The sequence below is a fragment of the Salmo trutta genome, chromosome 21, assembly GCF_901001165.1.
Source record: "Salmo trutta chromosome 21, fSalTru1.1, whole genome shotgun sequence".
Taxonomy (NCBI): domain Eukaryota; kingdom Metazoa; phylum Chordata; class Actinopteri; order Salmoniformes; family Salmonidae; genus Salmo; species Salmo trutta.
In genome coordinates, this window is record NC_042977.1 from 15,065,427 (window position 1) to 15,091,651 (window position 26,225).

Below are 26,225 nucleotides of genomic sequence, written 5' to 3' on the forward strand. Positions count from 1 at the left end.
TGACAGCTCTAACGCAGTTCCACCTCCAACACTGCTAAAGCGGATCTGATTTTGGTCAACTGCCCAATCCCAGCTCTGATTAGGGACAGTTTCACCCAGTACTACTTGAATGTGCTCCTTACAGTAATGAGCCTTCATCATTGTTGTGTCATAGAAATACAGCTCCAAGGTCTGGGAGTGATGGTGGTTGATATATGAATGCATTATGTATCACAGCCTACTAATGTACTAGTATATGGTCACCACCAAAATATGTCTGACTGAAACGTACATTTTATTTCTCCCACTAGAGGGCACTGGGATATCACAGTTTGAAGAGGAGGGCTGAATGAGGATTGTATTGATTGTACGGTATCATGTAAAATATCATGTTTAAATACATGAAAATAATGTTGATATTCATGAAAAGAAATATCAACAGCACAAACACACATGCTATACATATTTGTGTTACATTATCCAAGCACCAATAGCCAAATAGAATTAGAAATCTAAATAAAGCAGGTTTATACTCTGTTTTTATAAGGCACGAGGGGATGTGGTATATGGCCAATATACCACGGCTAAGGGCTGTTCTTGGGCACGATGCAACGCAGAATCTATGACCAGTCTATGACCTCCCTATAACTACATGATGTCATCTTCTTGGAGTTGGATGGAGTTGAAGCAGACTATTTGTTTATGAGATTAATTATTTAAAAAGTCATTAAAAAAAGCAAAACAGAAATGCATGGAAGAAAATATCATTCAGAGTAACTTAATTTCTATTTCAAGTATTTTTGTTTTGAATATTTAAGCTGGTGTATGATATCATTTTTTAAATAATAATAATACATTTCATTTGTATAGGTCTTTTAATTACAGTGTTATCTCAAAGCTCTACATAGGCAAAAATAATGAAAAAATAAATAACAGCAAAAACTATAAAAACATCATACATTTAGTATCAAGGCAGGAAAAAGCAATAGTAGGCTAGGTGCTAAAATGACTTTCCAGATTAGGACTATAAGAAAAACAGTCTGTAGAAATGTGTTTTAAGGCTCATTTTAAAAGTTCTGATTGATGGAGTGGTCTCAGATGGTCAGGGAGAGCAATCCATAGGTCGAGGGGGAAGGCAGTAGAATGCCCAGTCCCCAATAGTACGGAGACGTGTCTTCGGGACTTGAGTTGCTGGAGCGGAGAGTGCAAGGTGGCTCTTTGATAAAAATGAGGTCGCTGTTGTAGGTGGGAATCAATCCATTCAAGGCTTTAAACACGAGGAGGAGGATTTTAAAGTCAATCCTATAGTTGGCCAGTAGCTAGTGGAGTTCAGCAAAGAAGGGAGTGATGTGGGATAACTTTTTGGTCCTGGTTAGGACTCTAGCAGCACTATTCTGGAGAAGTTGTAGCCTCTGAAGTGATTTGGCTGGAAGGCCCCCAAACAGAGCATTGCCGTAGTTGATCTGAGAGAAGATGAAGGCGTGTACGAGTTTCTCTGCATCTGGCTGGGAGAGCGATGGTTTGAGCTGGGCGATGTTTCTTAGATGGAAAAAATATGTTTTGCAGTTATGTTTTATGTGGGCATCAAATGACAAAGAAGGATCAAACTTGACTCACAGGTTGGAGATGACAGAAGACATATGGATGGCTTGACTGTCAATTGTAGGGCAGATGTTTCTACCACTGGTGACCAGCTTGGGTGTCCCAATAAGCATAGCCTCAGTCTTGCTGCTGTTGGAGGAAGTTCTCTTTCATCCATGCCCTGATGTCATCTAGGCAGCTGTCAAGTTTTGATAAGGCTGAGATGGTGTCCAGTTTGGTGTTAATATATACCTGGGTATCGTCAGCGTAGCGGTGGAAGTTATAGTTATAGTCTCTGAGGATTTGGCCGAGAAGGAGCATGTAGAATAGGTCACAGCACTGACCCCTGTGGGACACCACATGTGACTGTAGACTCCTCCGACCTGGACTCTCCAATGGTGATGTATCGCTTCCTGTTGGAGAGGTAGGAGGAGCACTGCAGTGTGCTCTCTGAGGCATGGCAAGAGGATGCTGTGGTCAACGGTGTCAAAGGCAGCACTGAGATTTAAGAGGAGGAGGCAAGGTGATCTAAAATCTCAAGCTATCAGTAGGTTGCTGGTAACTTTCACCAGAGCCGTTTCAGTGCTGTGCAAGGGCCGGAAACCAGACTGGAAAACTTTGTACAGCTGATTGAAGGTGGTTTGCAACTACTTTCTCCTATACTTTTGATAGGAAGGGGAGGTTGGAGATGGGCCTGTAGTTGAATAGGATGTCATGGCCAAAGTTGAGTTTCCTCAGTAAGGTACCTCCCCGGGCAGCAGGGACTTGTTGATGAGGGTGGTGACAAACTGAAGCAGGTTAGATGAGCAGGTTTTGAGTAGGGATGTAGGGATAGGGTCAAGTGAGCAAGTGGTGGCCTTCATTTTAAAGATGATTGACTACACAGCAGTGGATGTGACTTCTGTGAAGTTGCTGAGTTGGGGGCTCAGCAGGTGGCGTGCAGGTGGCGTGCAGGTCATCTTAGAGGCCATGATGTTTCTTCTGAAAATCTCACTCTTGAACATTTTCTGAGAGGCGATTGCACTGCTCAGATGAGGCCGCAAGAGGGCATGAGTTTGCAGAGTTGAGAAGGCGGTTGATGGTTGAGAACAAGGTTCTAGGGTTATCTTTGATCTTGTCAATCGTGGTGGAGTAGAAGGCTGGTTGTGCTTAAGGAAGCATAGTAGCTTGCTTGGTGGTCTTTGTAGGCCAGTAGATGGGCAGTGAGGCCATCCTTCCTCCAACGCATCTCAAGCTTACGGCCAAGAGTCTTCTTTCTGCGCAGTTCATCAGTGAACCAGGGAGAAGAGTGTTGTGAGGTTACTTTCATGTTTTTTTTCGGGAGCAAGGATATTTAGGGTAGTAGTCAGAATGCTGTTATACACCCCCCTGAAGCCATTAAGAACCATCCCAAAATATAGACATGGTGACCCGTTTATTCACCAGGCCCACAGCTGGACATAGTCGTTTTTCTGAAGATTTTTCTAAAACCTCCATAAATCACTAGGGGCAGCCCCCATTGATTTGGGCCCGTAGTGGGGTGCTCCAATAGCGGGCAGTGAGGCCAGGATCCCCCCTAAATGCATTACAAACCATATTGAAAATCTACGTCTTGTAACCCATTCAATCACCATGCCCACAGCCAAACGTAGTGCAATGAACAGAGAAGTTGAACAGAGTGAATTCTGCATATTTTTTAAAAACTCCATAAATTGACCAATGGCACCCTCCAGTGACTTTTCCCGGTGGTCGTTTGCTGCAGTAGGCCATCCATGACAAGAACCAACGAGTTCTGAGATACCGTTCTGCACACCACTGTTGTACTGTGCCATTATTTGCCAGTTTGTGGCCCGCCTGTTAGCACGACTCTTGCCATTTTCCTTCGACATCTCATCAATGAGATTTTTTCACCCACAGGACTACCGCTGACTGGATGTGTTTTGTTTGTCGCAACATTCTCTGCAAACCCTATACCCTGTCGTGTGTGAAAAGCCCAGGAGGCCGGCCGTTTCTGAGATACTGGAACCGGCATGCCCGGCATCGACGATCATACCAAGCTCAAAGTCGCTTAGGTCACTCGTTTTGCCCATTCTAACGTTTAATCGAACAGTAACTGAATGCCTCGATGCCTGTCTGCCTGGTTTAAATAGCAAGCCACGGCCATGTGACTCACTTATTGTAGGAGCGAACCATTTTCATGAACGGGGTGGTGTACCTAATAAACTGAGAGTATACTAGAGTGAGCTATGTCAAGTATATAAATAAATATGCGGTGTGTAGCTTTTGGATGACAGTCGAGAATAAAAATATACACTAAGTATACAAAACATTAAGAACACCTGCTCTTTCCATGACATAAACTGAACAGGTGATTCCAGGTGAAAGCTATGATCCCTTATTGATGTCACTTGTTAAATCCACTTCAATAAGTGTAGATGAAAGAGAGGAAACAGGTTAAAGAAGGATTTTTAAGCATTGAGACAATTGAGACATGGACTGTGAATGTGTGCCATTCAGAGAGTAAATGGGCAAGTCAAAAAATGTAAGTGCCTTTGAACGGGTATGGTAGTAGGAGCTAGGCGTACCGGTTTGTGTCAAGAACTGCAACATCGCAGAGTTTTTCATGCTCAAAAGTTTCAAATCAAATCAAATGGCATTTGTAAAAACAAAGGGGGAGGGAGGGGGGTCAATGCAAATAGTCCGGGTGGCCAATTGATTTAATGTTCAGCAGTCTTATGGCTTGGGGGTAGAAGCTATTAAGGAACCTTTTGGACCTAGACTTGGCGCTCCGGTACCGTTTGCCGTGTGGTAGCAGAGAGAAGAGTCTATGACTTGGGTGACTGGAGTGTTTGACAATTTTTTGGGCCTTCCCCTGACACCGCCTAGTAAATAGGTCCTGGATGGCAGGAAGCTTGGCCCCAGTGATGCGCTGGGCTCTACCCACTACCCTCTGTAGCGCCTTACGGTCGGATGCCAAGCAGTTGCCATACCAGGCGGTGATGCAACCTGTGTGTGTTTGGACCATGATAGTTTGTTGGTGATGTGGACACCAAGGAACTTGAAACTCTCGACCCGCTCCACTACAGCCCTGTCAATGTGAATGGGGGCGTGTTCAGCACTCCTTTTCTTGTAGTCCACGATCATCTCCTTTATCTTGCTCACGTTGAGAGAGAGGTTGTTGTCCTGACACCACACTGCCAGGTCTCTGACCTTCTCCCTATAGGCTGTCTCATCGTTGTCAGTGATCAGGCCTACCACCGTTATGTCATCAGAAAACTTAATGATGGTGTTGGAGTCGTGCTTGGTCATGCAGTCGTGGGTGAACAGGGTGTACAGGAGAGGACTAAGCACGCACCCATGAGGGGCCCCCGTGTTGAGGATCAGCATGGCAGATGTGTTGTTGCCTACCCTTACCATCTGGGGGCGGCCCGCCAGGAAGTCCAGGATCCAGTTGCAGAGGGAGGTGTTTAGTCCCAGGGTCTTTAGTTTAGTGATGAGCTTTGTGGTGTTGAATGCTGAGCTGTAGTCAATGAAGAGCGCTCTCACATATGTGTTCCTTTTGTCCAGGTGGGAAAGAACAGTGTGGAGTGCGATTGAGATTGCGTGATCTGTGGATCTGTTAGGGGTTATGCGATTTGGAGTGGATCTAGGGTTTCCGGGATGATGGTGTTGATGTGAGCCATGACCAGCCTTTCAAAGCACTTCATGGCTACCAACGTGAGTGCTACGGGGCGGTAGTCATTTAGATAGATGACCTTCGCTTTCTTGGGCACAGGGACTATGGTTATCTGCTTGAAATCCGCCCTGCGGCTTTGTGAATGTCGACCTGCTGAAGGTCTTGCTCACTTTGGCTATGGAAAAAGTGATCACACAATTGTCCGGAAAAGCTGGTGCTCTCATGCATGCTTCAGTGTTGCTTGCCTCGAAGCAAGGATAAAAGGCATTTAGCTCATCTGGTAGGCTCGCGTCACTGGGCAGCTCGTGGCTGGGTTTCCCTTTGTAGTCCGTAATAGTTTGCAAGCCCTGCCACATCTGACAAGCATCAGATCCGGTGTAGTAGGATTCAATCTTAGTCTCGTATTGAAGCTTTGCCTGTTTGATGGTTCATCTGATGGCATAGCGGGATTTCTTATAAGCACCCGGATTAGTGTCCCACTCCTTGAAAGCGGCAGCTTTAGCCTTTTGCTCGGTGTGGATGTTGCCTGTAATCCATGGCTTCTGGTTGGGATATGTACGTACGCTCAATGTGGGGAGAACGTCGTCGATGCACTTATTGATGAAGCTGGTAACTGAGGTGGTATACTCCTCAATGCCAATGGATGAGTCCCGGAACATATTCCAGTCTGTGCTAGCAAAACAGTCCTGTAGCGTAGCATCCACATCATCTGCATTAAAGTCCCCGGCCAGTAGGAGAGCCGCTTCTGGATGAGCATTTTCTTGTCTGCTTATGGCCTTATACAGCTCGTTGAGTGCTGTCTTAATGCCAGCATCGGTTTGTTGTGGTAAATAGATGGCTACCAAAAAAAGAAGATGAAAACTCACTTGGTAGATAGTGTGGTCTACAGCTTATCATGAGGTACTCTACCTCAGGAGAGCAATACCTCGAGACTTCCTTAAATTTCGTGACCCAGCTGTTTTTTACAAATATACACACATCCCCACCCCTCGTCTTACCAGACGTAGCTGTTCTGTCCTGCCGATGCACGGAAAACCCAGCCAGCTGTATATTATTAGTGTGGTCGTTCAGCCACGAGTTGGTGAAACATAAAATATCACAGTTTTTAATGTCCCGCTGGTAGGATTGTCTCGAACGGAGATCATCCAGTTTATTCTCCAGTGATTGCACGTTAGCCAATAGAACGGATGGTAGAGACGGCTTACCCACTCGCCGTGAATTCTCACAAGGCACCCCGATCTTAACCCCCTGTATTTCCATATTTTCTTCACGTGAATGATGGGGATATGGGTTTGGTCTCAGGGAAGCAGTATATCCTTGGTGTCGTACTCATTCAAAAAATAAATCTTCATCCAGTTAGAGGTGAGTAATCTCTGTTCTGATATCCAGTAGCTCTTTTTGGTCACATGAGATGGTAGCAGCAACATTATGTACAAAATAAGTTATAAACAATGCAAAAAAACTAACGAATAAAAAACTTGGTTGGGAGCCCTCCCCTCTGGCGGCATTATATTCAAATACTCAACATTCAACACCATAGTCCTCTTCAAGCTCATCACCAAGCTCGGGACCCTGGGACCCGGAACACCTCCCTCTGCAACTGGATCCTGGACTTCCTGACGGGCCGGCCCCAGGTGGTGAGGGTAGGCATCAATGCATCAACACCTCTGCCACGCTGACCTTCAACACGGGGGCACCTCAGGAGTGCGTGCTTAGTCCTCTCCTGTACTCCCTGTTCACCCATGACTGGGTGGCCACGCATGACTCCAACACCATTATCAAGTTTGCTGACGACACAACAATGGTAGGCCTGATCACAGACAGAGATGAGACTGCCCACAGGGAGGAGGTCGGAGACTTGGCAATGTTGTAGCAGGACAACAACCTCTCCCTCAATGTCAGTAAAACCAAGGAGCTGATCGTGGACTATAGGAGAAAGAGGGGAGAGCAGGCCCCAATCCACATCGACAGGGCTGTAGTGGAGCGGATCGAGAGCTTCAAGTTCCTTGGCGACCACATCACTAAGGACTTAACATGGTCAACACACACTTGCACAGTTGTGAAGCATGAAAGGCCTGAGATCAAAGTCAATATTCAGAGCACTATGGCTCAATGTTTTTTGAACGATGGTGTGCTATACTAAATAAATGTTCATTGGACCTGATGACAACTTAAAAAGGATATTACCGAGATCGCAACCTCAGTTGAAAATTCACAGAAAGCTCTACGACTCGTAGACTACGAGACGAGTTTAATGACCCTATTAAACTGGATGATCTCATTAAGAGTAACGCTGACCTTCAGACTAAGATTACGACCGAACTGAAGGAGAGGAAAATCAAGAAGTATAAAGCGATTTGGAAGATAAGGACAACGAACTAATATATCTCTGGCGAGACGCTGAGCCCAAGAAACCCCCAAAAACGGAAGAGACAAGCCGATGACAGACGTCGTGTGCCTCTGTCAGACCAACTATCCGCAGACAACGCTAACTCTGGCTCCTCTACCAACGGCGAGCGCTTTTTCTACAACAGAGGGCGGGGACATTGGGGACAACGTCAAGGCCAACACCCCCAGCACGTAAGAGGATTCGACGCATACGTCGGAGGAAGAAATCCACTACCATCCCGCGACACCTATCAATTGAGACCCAGGACGGCCCCCAGTCCAACAGGAGCTAAATGTCTTCAACTGATCAAGTAAGACCCTGACATCAGCTCACCTCAGTGTTCTCAATAAAGGGTTATGACCCTGACATCAGCTCACAACAGTGTTCTCAATAAGGGGTTATGACCCTGACATCAGCTCACCTCAGTGTTCTCAATAAGGGGTTATCATTTGTACCCACTGACTTTGACGTCCAGATAGATCTATTCAAGTTTTTCCGTAATCTGAGATTGCATGAGTTCTTTGATAAGAGTGAAACTTACATAACTCCACTTGAAATGTCATCCTCAGTGAGATGTACACATCGGTCTACCACGCTAATCAATAGACTTACCTGTCCTACCGTGAGTCAAGGAGGAGATGGAGCCATTAACCCAGTTGAGGTACCTAAGAACTCTGAGAGTACCACATTTAGAGCAAAAAGTTCATTTGTACCTCCACCCCCAAATGTAATGCATCCATAGAAACCTTCTGTAGGATTGTTGAAAATGATGTAGGTGACTTACTGAAAGACAAACAGAAACACAAATCCTACTATAATCTGAGTAGAGACGAGAGAATGGCTCTTAAGGACTTAAAGTCAGATCCTTCGATTATCATTAAAAAATGTGACAAAGGAGGAGGAATTTGTGTACAAAACAAATGTGACGATGTGAATGAATGTCGCCGACAACTATCTAAAGGTGACTTCTATCGCAAACTGAATTGTGACCCAACCCTGGAATTCCAGCAAAATTTCTCATCCACAGTGGAATGCTGTTTGGAATCAGGACAAATCACTAAAACAGAAGTTGAATTTCTATGTGTGAAATTTCCCAAGATACCAACTTTCTATACAGTCGCTAAATTACACAAACAAGTGTCTCCTCCTCCAGGTAGCCCCATTGTAGCAGCAATCGACTCTGTGACATGCAATATTTGTAAATTTGTGGATTAACACATTAAACGGATGTTTGAGAATCTCCCATCTTATGTCAAAGACACTAGTCACATGATCTCATTGATAGAGGGCTTAGGAAGGATACCAGAGGGCACCCTGCTGGCCACTTTTGATGTGGAGAGCTTGTACACTAACATTCCACACACTAGAGGCCTGCAGGCGCTACAACACTTCCTTCAGCAGAGAGACTCTACCCTTGCTCCATCCAATGATTGCATCTTACAACTTACTGAACTATTATCCCATAACTACTTTGTCTTTGAGTCAGACTTTTTCCTTCAAATTCGGGGTGTAGCCATGGGCTCCCCTTTTTCCCCCAACTATGCAAACCTGTATGTGGGACAATTTGAAGAAGCATTCCTTTATAAAACAGAGAAACACCCCTTACTTTCTAAAATACTTCTATGGAAGAGATACATAGATGATTATTTGAGCTCTGGGAAGGAAGTCAGCAGGAACTAAATGAATTCCAAACTCTACTAAACGAGAGCTCTGAATACCTCAAATTCACCATGCAGACTGATGAGAGATAAATAAACTATCTGGACTTATGGATTATCAAAGAGAATGATGCATTACACACAGACTTACATACAAAGCCCACAGACCGCAATAACTTGCTATATGCGGATAGTATGCATCCCCTTCCCCTCAAGAATGGCCTACCATATAGCCAGTTATGCGTATAGCCAGTTATGCAGGGTTAAACCAATCTGTGGCCACCAGTCAGATTTTGACAGCAATGCTAAAAAAAATGACAGATAAATTCAAAATGAGAGGCTACAAAGACAAAACTCTTGATGCTGCAATGATGAAAATATCTCAAAAACCAAGAGCGGAATTACTAAAAACTCAACTAAAGGAGAAAAACAACGCAACCATCTTTGGCACTAAACACACCAAGGGTTCGGAGAAAATGAAAGCAATCCTGAAAAAGCACTGGCATATTCTGCAATCAGACAAAAAAATCGCACACATCTTCAAGGAACCCCCACTGGTGGTCTATAAGCGTGGTCGCAATATTGGAGATAGTTTGGTGAGATCTGACCTGCCCCCTGAGCCTATTCAGACACTCTTGACACCTATCCTAAATGGGAACTACAAATGTGACTCATGCACACAGTGCAATAGCACTATAAAAACGTCTTTCATCAGACACCCACGTACAGGTCGAAAGATCGCTGTTAGGGGTATCATCTCATGCAAGACCAAGGGAGTAATCTATCACCTGTTCATGTGGAAAAGCCTACGTAGGACAAATGAAAAGACAATTAAAACAACGCATAGCTGAACACCGCAGCTCAATCAGGTGTAAGAACATTGACTATCCAGTAGCAGCTCACTTTGTTGAAGCTAACTATCCCATCTCCTCCCTCAAATACACAGGCGTTGGGAGCATGTTGCTCTACCAAGGAGAGGAGGTAACATTGAGGTCCTACTACTACAAAGGGAGGCTTACTGGATATCCTGTCTAAAAACATTGACCCCTAGTGGTCTGAATATTGACTTGGATCTCAGGCCCTTCTTATGAACACCATTTTCCTCTATGAACAAGTCTTATAAATTGAAAAATAATTTTTACAGCTTATTAGCGTACACCTAATATGTTCCCCCTGTTGATGTTTATTATATTTTAAGGTTGAACCAAAAGATAACATTAGCAAAAATGAAATATGAAATGATTATGTGAAATTGAATGAAACAATGTATGTTGATGCTAATATGATGTACAATGTTCCATTATGTTTCTATATGATAACAATAGCGTAATATATTAAATATGCCATATACTATTTTTTAACAGTTTCACTAATTCATTTTAATTAACCTAATCATTATGACACACCCCTCACTACTGTTATTGGTTACACTAATTGCACTGTGTGTCTACATAACCTGGTTCAAGTATTCATGACATTACCCTGAGGAAGGCACAGTGATGCCGAAACGTTGGTAAATACACATGAAATTGCTGGGAGATTATACATGGAGTGTGCGACTTTCTTTATTTTGATAGTTTACAGGTTGGGAATTTAGCCATGACACCGGGGTTAACACCCCAACTCTTACAGTAAGCACCATGGGACTTTGAATAACCACAGAGAGTCAGGACACCCGTTTTAACATCCAATCTGAAAGACGGTACCCTACCCAGGACAATGTTCCCAAATGTAATCAAGGTTTGAAGTGATTGTGTTTTAGTCAAATATTTTATCTGTTTAGGCTTCATGCAGTCAGTTTGCAGTCAATTTTTTTCTTTTTTATTATTATGTTCCGGCCCCTGACCAACTTTTTAAAAAATCTGAAAGTGTACAGTTGAAGTCGGAAGTTTACATACACTTAGGTTGGAGTCATTAAAACTCGTTTTTCAACCACTCCACAAATTTCTTGTAAACAAACTATAATTTTGGCAAGTCGGTTAGGACATCTACCGTGTGCATGACACAAGTAATTTTTCCAACAATTGTTTACAGACAGATTACTTCACTTATAATTCCCTGTATCACAATTCCAGTGAGTCAGAAGTTTACATACACTAAATTGACTGTGCCTTTAAACAGCTTGGAAAATTCCAGAAAATGATGTCATGGCTTTAGAAGCTTCTGATAGGCAAACTAACATAATTTGAGTCAATTGGAGGTGTACTTGTGGATGTATATCAAGGCCTACCTTCAAACTCAGTGCCTCTTTGCTTGACATCATGGGAAATCAAACGAAATCAGCCAAGACCTCAGAAAAAAAATTGTAGACCTCCACAAGTCTGCTTCATCCTTGAGAACAATTTCCAAACGCCTGAAGGTACCACGCTCATCTGTACAAACAATAGTACGCAAGTATAAACACCATTGGACCACGCAGCCGTCATATCGCTCAGGAAGAAGACGCGTTCTGTCTCCTAGAGATGAACGTACTTTGGTGCGAAAAGTGCAAATCAATCCCAGAACAACAGCAAACGACCTTGTGAAGATGCTGGAGGAAGCAGGTACAAAAGTATCTATATCCACAGTAAAACGAGTCCTATATTGACATAATCTGAAAGGCCGCTCAGCAAGGAAGAAGCCACTGCTCCAAAACCACCATAAAAAAGCCAGACTACGGTTTGCAACTGTACATGGAGACAAAGATCGTACTTTTTGGAGAAATGTCCTCTGGTCTGATGAAACAGAAATAGAACTGTTTGGCCATAATGACCAACGTTATGTTTGGAGGAAAAAGGGGGAAGCTTGCAAGCTGAAGAACACCATCCCAAACGTGAAGCACGGGGGAGGCAGCATCATGTTATGGGGGTGCTTTGCTGCAGGAGGGACTGGTGCACTTCAGAAAATAGATGGCATCATGAGGAAGAACAATTATGTGGATATATTGAAGCAACATCTCAAGACATCAGTCAAGAAGTAAAATCTTGGTCGCAAATGGGTCTTCCAAATGGACAATGACCCCAAGCATACTTCCAAAGTTGTGGCAAAATGGCTTAAGGACAACAAAGTCAAGGTATTGGAGTGGCCATCACAAAGCTCTGACCTCAATCACATAGAACATTTGTGGACAGAACTGAAAAAGTGTGTGCGAGCAAGGAGGCCTACAAACCTGACTAAGTTACACCAGCTCTGTCAGGAGGAATGGGCCAGAATTCACCCAACTTACTGTGGGACGCTTGTGGAAGGCTACACAAAACATTTAACCCAAGTTAAACAATTTAAAGGCAATGCTACCAAATAGTAATTGAGTGTATGTAAGCTTCTGACCCACTGGGAATGTGATGAAAGACATAAAAGCTGGAATAAATCATTCTCTCTACTATTATTCTGCCATTTCACATTCTTAAAATAAAGTGGTGATCCTAACTGACCTAAGACAGGGAATTTTTACTAGGATTAAATGTCAGGAATGGTGAAAAACCGAGTTTAAATGTATTTGGCTAAGGTCTATTTAAACTTCCGACTTCAACTGTATATACACACTCAAACACACACACTACACTGACACGCTCACACAAAACCCACACACATTCACATACTGTACTTACACTACATACACACACACATAACGCACACACACATATACACACACTTTTAACTCATCATATGCTGTGGCTACTCTGTTATTTATTCTTACTATTATTATCTATTGTGAATCCTAGTCACTTCATCATGCATTTATGTACATATCTATCTCAAACACCTTGTAACCCTGCACATGAATCTGTTCATCCCTGAATACAATTTAATTGTTGTGTATTTTATTCCTTTTATGTTAGACATTTATTTTTTTTACTCTGCGTCATTGGTAAGGGCTCATAAGCAAGCATTTCACTTTGTGATCTACACCATTTGTATTCGGCGCTTGTGACAAATACAATACAATTTTATTTTATTTAAAATCAATTTGACACTTAGTAACAATGTTTACTGGGATTAACACCTAAACCGCGAAGTGGGTGACTGGAAAACAACTGGAAAACAACTGTCACTGTAGGATTAGATGAAGAAAATCAGGTCATTGTTTACAATCTGTATCAAATACTTTCTATTTTAAAACCTTCAGTAACAATGTAAACAGTTCCGTTAAACAGGCGTGCTAATCAGAGGAAAAGAGGACCCATATCATTACAAGCGAACAAAATAGAAAACAGTAACTTCTATCAATGCAATCAATGAACACTTGACGATCCATTATTTTCCCTGCATATTTTTGTAGTAGGTTTAAGGATATTCCTAAAATGCTTCGTTCAGGGGGTTTCCATGTTGCATTGGAAGTTCAGCACTGCCAACACTCTACACAAATACAGAAGTGACTATGAATTTCACACAATGAAATATAAAAAAGAAAACAGTGTTTTTGTTTGAAACATTTGTCTCCTGCGTACCTGTTTTGTTACACCTACTGACCTGGGCAATTAAAATAATGAATGTGATCCTCCATGTATTTGTTTTTAAATGTTCTGCGTTTGTGAAAATAGAAACCGAAACGATGCCAAATAAATGGTAACTGGGACCGTTTTTTTTTTTTTTTTTTTTTTACTTCACTCTGCTTGTTGCGACAAAGACTTTCACATGATACATAGCCTATTTTAGGTAGACTTTGCTCATCGTGTTATTGATAGGCGTTGCATGCAGAATGACAGCACACATTTACCCAGACGGGTGTAAACAAACTCCGATCTCGCTTTTCTGACCATTTTTATTTGTTGTAAATTATCTCTTCAAGTGGTTGTCTTCATCTACAATTATCTGTTCTTCTCAAGGTTTCTTCTCTTGCCAGTATTGCTCTCTGAATGAGAAGCGCCTAAACTTAATTTGTACAAAAAAAATAATAATAATAATAAAAAATACAACACCAGCATAAAAACAAAAAGGGTGCAAGAAAAGGTAGATGGGACTTTGTGACAAGTCTAACAAACCAGTTATACTAGCCATCACATCTAATCAATCATCTCATGCCAGGTTTAATTGTTTCTGTCTGCTGACCAACTGATTATGTTGCCTCACATGCTTCTACACCTGCATTGCTTGCTGTTTGGGGTTTTAGGCAGGGTTTCTGTACAGCACTTTGTGACATCGGCTGATGTAAAAAGGGCTTTATAAATACATTTGATTGATTGATTGATATTTGTGCACCAGCACTGCCTGTGCTGTTTACCCTTTCTCTGTATATAGGATATTATGGCCATAGAATGTCCATGCACAAGAAGACCACGTTTGATCAAAATCCAAATAAAGGAAATAATTTCAGTTGTGTGTGTACCATCACTTGGATGATGAGTAAATCACAAGTCAGCCCTTCTCCTGGTAACGGTCTTGAGTCATTTAATAGAAACCATAAAAAGAAGTGACATCGCCACCTGTGGGTAGAGAACGAGAAAAGCAGCTTTCCACCGTCCTATTTTTCCAGGTCAAAAGACATAAACCATTTATGTGTGTGTATGTGTGTGTGTTGGTATATAGTGTGTGTGAAAATATAAATAACTGCCATGGCGGTGTAGGCAGTGTAATCTGTACCCAGCAGGCTGGATCCCCACTGTGTGAGAGGCAGTGTATTGTTCCTGCAGCGCAGGAGATAACAACTCATTAACATACAGAATCATTTGGCTGCAAGAGCCACTCTGCCATCCATCTGCACTGAGCTGATAAATCCGCTCACACGCGCACGTGTACACACACATGCACATACACACACACACAGACATAGACACCCGCACACACACACACACACACACACACACACAAACATACACACACAGTCCCCCCTGCCTTTTTCTGTCACTCTCTCTCATGCACTTCTCTGTCCCTGTTTTCCTGTTTCTCTATTTGGATGGACAGTATGACTGCAGTCTCCAGGCTGCAGGTAAATGTTTGGCAGTCGAGCCACAGAGTTAGTTATCGAGGTCACAGTCCAGTCAGTCATAGCCTGATGTGGAATACTGGAGAGGTCCTAGAACACCTGGGTGCCTCCGCTTTACCAGAAACACTGCACTTTGGTTTAGCTATATCTGCAAGTGGAGCCGATATCACAATAATTCATACAAAAACAGGAAACATATTTTTACTGCAAGATGATCGTTAAGTTAAATGGTCGATGTAGCGTTTATGCATTATAATGGCTTCTGTGGTTTACTTTTTAGTTTTGTGCCGCATCATCATGAATGAATAACTCTTCATGTTTCATGTGATTGTTTGGTAATGCTCCAGACGGACTGAGTGTGGAAGTTCTAAAGAGTGTGAACCACTTTCACAATGGCAGGATATCCTGAAGGTCACTGAGCCACTCTGACCTTTGCAGGAAGTTGTCACTTGCTAAGAGGAAGTGAGGATTCCAGACTCCAGTGGGAGTGTTTTACATGCCTTGATATGGATTTACTGCACACTGTCCAGGCTGTGTTGAAGGGGGTTGCTCACTGCATTTGTGCTTAATTTAGCCCCCAAATATAGGAATGAGTTGGTTTTTAATTCTTGCAATTGTTGTTCAATAGTCTGAATTATGTGATGGGTGATGCTTCCGAAAAAAAAAGTAAATAAAGAAAACTGAATCATAAGAACGCTGGAAAAAAATAGTATGTGATACACATGACTTATAACATACATAATCAGTATTTTGTTGCCTTTTCCTGTGTTCATTTTATTCAGCATTTTATATAAAAGTCATCAAGTTAACATTGCATATAGTCATAGATATATTTATCATACAACAAACATGTTATTTTTTTTTACTAAACAGAACATACAATGTCCCTTTGCTTTACTGTAGTTCATAAAATAGTAACCAAAGGTACCAAGATAGGCTACTAAATGTATGTTGAAAAAGCCGTAATGAAATAACCAAACTTCAGTGATGTACACCTCACTGCTTACTGACAAAAAAACTGCTGGTGTTATTGATCATTCCAACAGAGAGAAGGAGGGCGTATTTAGGAGGCGATATACTTAGTGTACCATACCAAACCACAACTGCAATACAGTGAGAAAAACATTAAAATAGATATTTATAATATACAAAATGGTTGGAAGTGAGCGTTTGATTTCACTGGATCTCAGTTACAGAAATACTATTTGTACCTCGTGACATGATTCGTTTTGAATTTTTAGACCTGTGGCTGTTGTAGTTGCTAGCTACGCACATATGTCCATCTACATGCTTAGGCAATGTGTCTCAGAAATCAAAATTGTTCACACAGATTGTACTCGATATGTGTGTGTGTGTGTGTGTGTGTGTGTGTGTGTGTGTGCCTGCTTAACGGTCAGTTGCCATGTTACTCTGCGTCGTTTTACTCAACGCTAATCAGTTATGTGTGACGGAAATAAATAAATAAGGTACCACATTTGTTCTATCATTATATGAGTTTGACATTCATTTTCTAGTTGACATGTTGTTCACCCACTGTTGAATGAATAGTATGTCATCAGGAGCACAGAGCAGAATCTTTCTCAAAAAGCCCCCTGCCTCAAAGCCCTGTCTAAAATATAGGCCACTATATCAAACTGCCTAATCACATCACTTGACATGAACCACTGTCAAAATATTTTGGAAGGTAGGCTAATGTTATATGTACATGTTTGATCATGTGTTGAGAGTGCTAAATCCTTACTAAAGATAACACATTTTCAAGCAAATAATAATGGTCTTCAATGTGTGATTAAATGTGCATTTTTTGTTTTGTGAGGATTTGGCATCAAGGCATTGCTATCAGCGAAACAGTTATGTTGTTGTCGTGTTGTCGTAAACTTTCAGAACAGTTCAAATGCCCCTCATTGACAACTGGCAAAGATTGATCTTATTCTTAACCCAAGGTGAGAGCATGATGGCATTCCTATTGACATTTCCTGGTGTCGACTGATGCGTCGCCTGCTGGTACCACGGCATCAATTACTTTTATGACGATGACATAGGATGCGTACTGATAACATGATAGTGTAACAGAAGCACACTGTATTTGAACATTCATAATGCAGGAAATATGAGGTGTTCCTCAACCCAGGTCCTAGACAGCATGAAACATGCAGAATTTACAAGTCTTTCATTTTGTTAACCAACTGACCAAAAAAGGACCAAAAAAGGACATTAGAATCCTGATAAAGTGAAATTCTGGCATCAGCATGCTCCCAGAACCTGATGCACCGTTCTTTAGATAGAGCTCAGAGATGCTAGGGCCCTTCTCACACTCATCCATATTTGAGTCATCCCTCTTCCGGGGACATAAGTCAATCCCTTTGTTTTCCTGCGGTCCACCATCAACTCCTCCAACTCCTTATCCACCACGTCACCACCATCCCCACCACTATTATCATCACCGTCATCGCTGGCTGCCACCATCTTGTGGCCGTGCATTGCGTCGTAGGTCCCTACCGCGCGGGACGGGCACAGTTCTCGGGGCTGGAGGTGAGTCTTGGTCCTCGGTGAAGCTCTCGGGGCTGCCGTCCCCATCTGGCAGACTCCCGCAGCTGGACCCGGGCGACAACGTGCCCTGGAGGAGGAGGTCGTCCTCCCTGGCCAGTCCTACCCCGTCCTGACGGGGGCCCTGGGGTCCACCCTCACGGCCCCCCACCAGCAGCCCTGTCCCGTCGCCCACGGTGGCCCCTCCGTCCTGGTCGTCCAGCAGGTTGGACAGGAAGCTGATGTACTTCATGGCCAGACGCAGGATCTCGTTCTTGCTCAGCTTCTTGTCCGGTGGGTGGGTGGGGATGAGCTTGCGGAGCTCGGAGAATGCCCCGTTGACATTCTGCTGCCGCCAGCGCTCCCGGCTGTTGGTGAAGATCCGCCTTACGATCTTTGGTTGGCCAGCTGGCGGAGGAGAGGAAGAGGGGAGGGGAGTGGAGGGGAGGAAGGAGGAGTAATGGGAAAGATACGGGATGTGGGAAAGGGGATGCACAAATGAAGAGTAAGACTCAGTCAGTCCAAATGTCAAATTCTCTCGAATTCTGGCTTGATGTTTGTCTTATCTGCTCTACAGAATATACTTGGTCACTTTAGATGTAATCCTTCCTCTTCACAAAGTAAATTGAAAAGCGACAAATTGATGAGAATGTTTTAATGGTGGTAAAGTAGTCGAGTGAGATACAAAACGAGAATAGTGGCATGACAGAAGCCAGTGTAAAGGTGGTGACGAGTGACTGCATTTTCCATTTCTGAAGACAGCTATACGGTGCCTTGGTTAACGAGCTGGTTATGTATTGTAAAGCAACCAGAAGTGGGACTCTTTATACACTAGCACAAGATATAACGTAGTGAGCTGACCAACTTATTTAGACAATGGCACTTTTATAATCTGTATACATGTATTTGTCTATGCTCTGCCATATGTAAAGAGGTTCCTGAGGTTGTCACACCGATTACATTATTGGGTTGGCAAGCACAGTGCCGCTGGATGGACTAATCTTGGCTTTGCTACGTTGATGTCAGAAGTGGGATAGGAGACGCAGTGGGTAACATAAATGTATGGTATCCATTATCTTATATTTCCCAATGTGGTTTTGGATATAATGGTACATATAGCCAATGAATGATACCTGCGTCTCGCGTCGGAAACTGTGGGATGTATTTGAGAAATCCAATATCCCGTTGGTGTACAGTATACCATTTCTTCCTCTCGGAACACACCCAGCCACCCGTAATCTGCCAGCTTACTATGCAGCAAAGCCTTGGCAAGGTGGCAGCTAACTCCCTCCACCCTCCCCCATGCTATTGGACTGTGAGTGGTTGATCGAGAACACGAGATGCTGTATCTTACAGATGTTTCTAATAAGCTAAAACCATAGGTATCATACACGACATCATTGACTAGTTTTGGAGATATGTTTCGGAGTGCTCTGTAAATTGATGGTCGGCAGCCTGTTTTCTTCAATTCCTGCCCATGTTGCGGCCATGTCGTTGGATAAACAGAATGGGATGATATGAGGATGAGGAGAGGATTGAGGAGAAGACTGTAAGCAGCAGGAGGACACAGCAGAGGTGCGTCTTACCATACTTAGAAAGATCTAAAATGCGCCTACCCTCGTCGAGCTCAACCTCGTAAGGCGCAGGACGGCGCTTTACCCTGTTGCTGGGGTACATGCCGTACTGTTCCGACTCCCCTCCAAGACTAGTGGCAGAGAATAGATATGAGAAACAGGTACACACACTACCATACACACAAACTACTTACACACAGGCACATATACAACAGCTTACCAATATGAGGCATAGGCAATACCAAAATCTTTCATGAAATTGATAGCCTTATTATAGCCTGTATAATATATGACATAGAGATGGTCTCTGTGTCCAAAATTGCAACAAAAACACATCAAGTGTAAGGGTATTATAGGCACAAGTAGTCTAACCTGAAATCTTCGCTATTCAAACTAATAAACAGAAATAAATCTGACTGCAATTAATCAACACAGGTAGCCTAGAGGTGAAGGCTCTGACAAATACCTTTGTGAAGGTGAATGAGCCAATAGCCTAGATAACAAGCTACTCATTCACTGTTCTGTTTCTCCGTTATTTAGGTTTATAGGTAGGCTATAAAAAAACATGTTTTGATATAGGCTATACCTGTAAGTAATAGCTTACAAAGGATTAGGCCTATTCTGCCATAAAAATAAACGAAGATGAATAACGTATAGACGTCTATAGGCTATAATTATAGGCAATATTATTTAGGGGGGGGGGGCAATCAGGATAATATTTTTCAAAGCCATTTTATAGTTTATTTTACTTTACCTGTTGATGGCAGCGAGAGGTTGCGCCAAGTTGTAGAGCATTGCTCGCGCCGGGAGAGGGAACGCGTTTGGGCTCAGCTGAACCATTCGAGCGTCGATCAGCGCGTCTCGGTGCGGCAGCGGCAACGGCACGGGTGGTCTGCGAAGCTCCGTGATCGGTACCGTTTGACTGTCGGTTCTCTGCTGTCCCGTCTTTATATCGTCTCTCCTCAAGAGCTCGATCACTGGTACTTCCCTTTTCAGGTCAAGGGCGTCGTAAGCGGTTTCCTTGGCAACGCCGTTGAGGATGATGGTCCCGTTGCGCGTGTTCCGCAGAGGCACGTCATCTGTCTTAACCCCTTCCCCAGTGAAGTTCCCCTCCTTCGAGTCCTCCAGGTCTTGGCATCCATTCTCCCTGACGGAATCCTGCTTCAGCGGGATGCACGATTTGGCACCGGGACTTCCAGGACAAAGATCCAGCTTCATTTTTTCCATAATTTCATTACGTTGCAGTTATATCCTATGAAATGTCTCTCTATAAATCAGCTGTCGAAAACACCACACTGTGGGGCAGAAAACACTTTGTAAATGCATGCAATAAAGAGGACTGATATAGAAACATTATTGTTTTTGATTCAGCTCAAGGCAGGCATTTCCCGATAATTTCATCACTCCATGATTCCATCATTATAAGGCTGTTATTTCTCTGTGAAGGGCAGTTGGCATAAGCCTACATGTAGCCTATAAAGCACCACATTTAAAGAGAGAATGTATTCATTTCGTATAGTCTATCAAGAAAATAGCCCCTAAAATGCAGGCATCCGCGCACCAATTGTTAACATGCTTTCATTTCACAACTGGAGGTAAATGTCCTCATCAACGCTACAAATATACTGTGATTCGCAATTCGTTGCCATGTTGTTTTGGAGGCTATGGTTGTTTTATTTGTCCCCCACATTTTGGATTAGACCCTAAATAAATCCTAGAAGGCTGATCGAAGGGTTCGCTATTAAGAAAAAAAATAGACTAGGCCTTGTAATTCTCCAAATAGCCTACCCATGGGCATGTTTGAGTGCACCACACGGAATATTTTTCAGAAAATAAGTAATAAATATAATGTAAATAGCAAACACAATGAATGTGAATAAAGCGCGGTGCACGTTACGAGAGGTCAGTCAAAAACATCATTGACTGCTTTTGATGGTCAATGGTGTTGTTCAGCGAAATACTTTCCACCTCAAACTACTGTTTTTAAACGTCCATTATTCTCATTTGAAAAACAGTGACCAAGGCCTATATGGAGCAAGCATTCAATGTGACATTTGAAATGAAAATTGGTGCTGCTGTTTTCGAAAATGACCTTATATTCAAATCCTATATATAAAAAAAAAAAACATTTTGTGAGAAAAGCCGCCTGAATTGTGAGCATTAACTTTAAATATTTGCTTTTGAAATGACCTATTAGGCCTATTTAATTTGATCATATGAATGAATGTATTATTAACAAGAGAGTAAGTGAATCTCATTCTTAATTGTCGTTATTGTTGAAACAAACCTCATCAAAATGGCTTTTCTCTGGGGGATTTTCTTTTCTATGGTTAAAGCTATAGCTTACGATTCAATAGGCAGTCACTTCGATTATAGATTGCATCAGACATTTGGAACAAAGGTTGACATAACCGAGCTATTGTTCGAATGTTTGATTCATTTTTCGTTCCCTTTTTGGTTCTATCGATGCTGTAGTACTGACATGTGAAGCCTACCATAACCCAAAACAACGAAGAAACCACAAGCCAATCATTTTGAACTGTAGGATAATAATATAGCTTACCATTGTCAATGAGACAATAACAATAATTATTCCTATTCATACAATCATTAAAATAGGCCAAAACAATCACACAAAACCGTTTCGAACCAATAGCCACATAATTATTTATGATTAGCCTGTAATTGTTTAAAAATAAATCCAAGAAAATAATAGGGCCTAATGCGTTCCTAGTGTATTCTAAAGTGGCCAACCAACGAATAATAACGAAAAAACACTTCAAACACACTCCTAATTGTAATTCAAAAATATTTACCGGTCAAACCCCAGGCATGGAAAAAGGAAATATCGATTAATTTTATGCGCTTACCGTTCCCGACGTCTTGTTGATGCTAGTGTGAAAGTGGAGCCATTTTGTGAGTGGGTCATCCATGTCTGAGGTTTTTTTTAGTGCCGGTGAAGTGCAGTGTGGAACTGGAAGTGAGGTTTGAGTTATTCCTCACTGCGTCCAGCGCGCCCGCTCAGTATGGGGAGCGGAACACCAGCGCAATGTGGCCAGGCGAGATAAGCGCACGGCAGCGGACTCTTCGTTCCTGATAAGCCACTAAACCCATTATTTATGAAATGATTCATTATTATTTGGCTGTCGTAGGCTATATAGGCTTGTGGAGGGCAAAGCATAAAGACATACGGATGCAGCTCCAGTAACTACAACGATGCGAGGTGAATCTAGGTGGTTATATTTTTCTGATATTATTCCGCCCCTGGGAAACAAACAAACAAGTCTTTAAGGTACAATATGTTTATCTTTGTCCTGCATAAGGCTTAATTTCCAATTAGAATTAGGCAATAAAACCCTATAATTTGTAGACTGAGACTGCTAATAATAGTCATAGGATATAACAATAATATCCTAATAATCATAATTATAAACTTATCATAATCATTAGGCTGTAGTAATATACATTTCAGTTGAATCTAGGCCTATTCTCTAATATTCTATTAATTTCAACATCAGTACTTTGGAGATGACCAATGTGTCATTTTTTTTGCCTAAGTTGAATACACAAATGGACCCAATACCAAATGACTTCTGATGCTGGGAGGAATTGTTCACTGTCATTGTTTTTATGTAGCTTATCTGTGGGGTAGCCATGCCTGGTATTCGTGGCAAATTTAGCGGGAGTCCCCCGGGGTGACATGGCTGAGAGAGATAAAAACCCATATCAGCTCGCTTTCATCGGATAAGCGGAGGGAGAAATCAGCAGTGACGCACCATCACTGGAGGACATACAGCATAGGCTATAGGCTAAATGGTCAGGTATTGTCCACGCTTTTTTTGTTAATTCAAATGAAGGGCGCAACTAGCCTATCATAATTCAGTTTTATTGGAATATCTTACCCCGTGTTCGATACGGATAGGCTATAGCCTAGTAGGCTACGATTAGGAATATAGGCCTTGGTTTACAGTCTGTGTCTATAGCCTAACCTACTTTGTCCAACCATCAGAGGTGGCAAGGTTTAGGCCTATTCTTAAAGTATATCTTAGTATACTGTATAATAAGACTTACTTGGCCATTAATATGTAGCCTATTCCACAAAGACAAGTTGAGACGGAGTGTGCGGCTCTCCTTTTATTTTTCAAGTGTTCTACTCCGCTAGCCAGCACCTCGCCTAAACAGGTGTGCGTTTCTTTCGCCTCCAGAGACATATTTACTGACATGTATAAGCTTCAGACTGTGGAGAAACCGTCGTCGGATAAACGGAACACATTAGAGCCACTCGCATTGATAAAAATCCCCACCAATGTCCACTCATTCACTAGCTCTCTGTTTTCAGGCCTTGAAAGTTGACTGTCACGACCTTTGACATAATATCACGTGCTGTGGATCACTGGTCAAGACAAGCATCCTCCTACATCCAGTAAAAGCAGACTGGGCAAGCTGCGGGCTATAAAAAAAGAGAAAAACAAACACTAGCCTATTTCCCAACCTTTTTCGTTAAAGTCAATACATTGACTGCAGAAGGAGACACTGCCACACACAAAAAATAAAGAATAACATACGGTAGGTCTATAGCATTGATTAATAACTTTTGAGAAAGTTACTTCACCAACGGCGTGGAACTGAGACCAGGCTACATCGATTCGCCCAAGGTAAATAAAAATATAAAAAGTACGTTAGGAAACGCCCGCCTTATACGTGTTTGCCCACTATAGTTGCGTGCCTTTCTTTGTTTGCTGAAATCAATACGTTTTCAATAAACGTTAATCAAATAGCCTACAACTTTTATTGAGAAAGGATTTCAGCAAACAAAGAAAGGCACGCAACTACAGATGCAAACATAGGTACAAGGTGAACGTTTGATATATATATATTTAAGTATTGACCTTCGGCGAATCAATGTAGTTGGAGCTAGATTCTACAATGCCTGGTCTCGAGCTCCAAGCTGTTGGTAAAGTTCATAAGAAAGTCCTCTACCTCGGTAGTAGACATATTTGATGAATTAGCTTTTTCAACAAAGCTTGCAATTAGATTCGCAAGGTAGGCTGTGTGTTGGAAAACGGTAAACTATTGGGTTGCACTGTAATTTAGCAAGTTACCAAATATTGCATAGGACGAGTGAGTGCAGGTTAAACAGGTAGCCTAATTAATAAACAGATTTCATTATCACCTTCGAAACAAGTTGTTATTTATTGTGAAATGCAAAATGACCATTAGGTGCAGCATCTTCTTTCTCCTCTGTTTTATCTGACATCAGTTTTGATTTACCGGTACTTACATTTGCCTGAATCATCAAAGACTAGGCCTTTAATGGACAAGTATAATTAGATTGATTATGTCCTTCCTTTGGTTCTCCCAGAGTAAAAAAAAAAACGAATTATGCTTGCTTATTTCCATTCTCATGTTTTCGTCATGACATCATCACGGGGCAGTGTCCAATGTGTTTTTTTATTTATTTAAATGGACAATGGAACATTCCAGTATTGCATTGTGGTGCTGTTCCGGGTCATGAGACGTGACACCTGATCCAGGGTCAGTCCAGCCACCGCCTCCCCGTTCACCTCCAGGATCTCATCCCCAGCGCCCAGGAACCATCCCCTACCTGCTCCACATACACACCTGAGATGAGAGAGAGGGGAGGAGAGAGAGGGGTGGAGGGAGGGCGATAGAGGGATGGAGATAAATGGGGAAGAAGGTAGAAAGAGAAAGAATAGAGGACACAATTACTTTCTCCACAAAGCCTAAAAATATGCACAATAGGTAATGGCATTGGTACACAAACACCAGAATATGTACATTCAAAATCATGAAATAGTATGTCATTGCACACTCAGGTAAAATGCCCATCCAAGCACCCAACTAAAATCCATTCAATTAGGTGTTCCATGAATATGCACCCTCACATCCACACTTTAACATGAACATCTAATGGAACCCAGTTATACCGTCAAGGTGCTTTAATCTACCTGTGACCGGTCGACCTTTGCCTCGTGAGATGACAAAACCAAAGGGGCCATTTGGGGGTCTGGTGAGCTCTAGGAGAAGGGTCCCATCAGGGAAGGCCTGGATGACCCCTCCCCATGGGACGCACCACCCGTGGAGCTAACACCTCTTCCACACTCAGGGCTCTCTGGATCACTGTAGAGATAATAGGATACAGACATTTCGGTGAAATGTAGTGGGCGTATATTTACCTTCATGAAAAATTGGTGGCAGTTCGTCAAAATCAGCTTCCTATTGGAAATTGGGTTCTATCGCGATGATACTACGAGGCTCTATATGCACCGAGAGGCAAGGCTGAGAGGCAGCCGGCACACGGAGAGTTTGGTGATGTCAGGGGGGAGACCTGATCTAACTTCCCGTGCTTATCGGAGAGAGCCGTGGAGTGAACCGGAGCCAGTCAAGGAGCCAGTCAAGGAGTCAGGCGCGGAGCTCGACGCAAGATTCCGGAGAGAGGTACTTGCATCGAGAGCACTGCGGTGTGGGCGTGCTGAGGAGAGAGTGGATGAACGAGCAATGGGTTATGGTGTGATGCGCACTATATTGCCCATATGCACTCACAGCCCGGTGCGGTCGGTGCAAGCTCCTCACCGGTGTAGGGCGAAGATGGTCATTCAGCCAGGAAGGAGTAGGCCTGCTCAGCATGCCCGGTCTCCAGTTCGCCTCCATAGTCCGGTACGTCCTGTGCCTCCTTCCCGCACTCGCCCTGAGGTGCGTGTTACCAGTCTGGCGCCACCTAGGCCAGTTCCACGCATCAGACCTCCAGTGCACATGCCCAGTCCGGAGTGTCCTGTTCCTGCTCCCCGCACTCGCCCTGAGGTGGGGGTTACCAGTCTGGCGCCACCCATGCCAGTACCACGCATCAGGATTCCAGTGCACATTCCCAGTTCAGAGCTTCCGGCGACAGTCCAGATCTCCCTACTGAGACGGTCTACAGTCCGGAACCTATTGAGACGGA

The 26,225-nt window shown here is 42.9% G+C and overlaps 1 protein-coding gene across 2 annotated transcripts; it reads right to left on the reverse strand.

Moving 5' to 3' along the window:
- Positions 1-15,917: 15,917 nt before the first annotated feature.
- On the reverse strand, positions 15,918-22,542 carry LOC115156773 (T-cell acute lymphocytic leukemia protein 1). 2 transcript variants are annotated; one of them, XM_029704446.1, is made up of 4 exons: positions 22,135-22,542; positions 20,019-20,559; positions 19,277-19,395; positions 15,918-18,098 (listed from the first exon to the last, which is right to left on the reverse strand). In XM_029704446.1, the coding sequence occupies exons 2-4, from the start codon at positions 20,489-20,491 to the stop codon at positions 17,611-17,613; spliced, it is 1,080 nt and encodes a 359-aa protein (XP_029560306.1). In that variant the 5' UTR covers positions 20,492-20,559; positions 22,135-22,542; the 3' UTR covers positions 15,918-17,610. The 2 variants fall into 2 exon arrangements, with proteins under 2 accessions (XP_029560306.1, XP_029560307.1); XM_029704447.1 differs by having other exon boundaries at positions 19,307-19,395; positions 22,135-22,527.
- Positions 22,543-26,225: the final 3,683 nt, after the last annotated feature.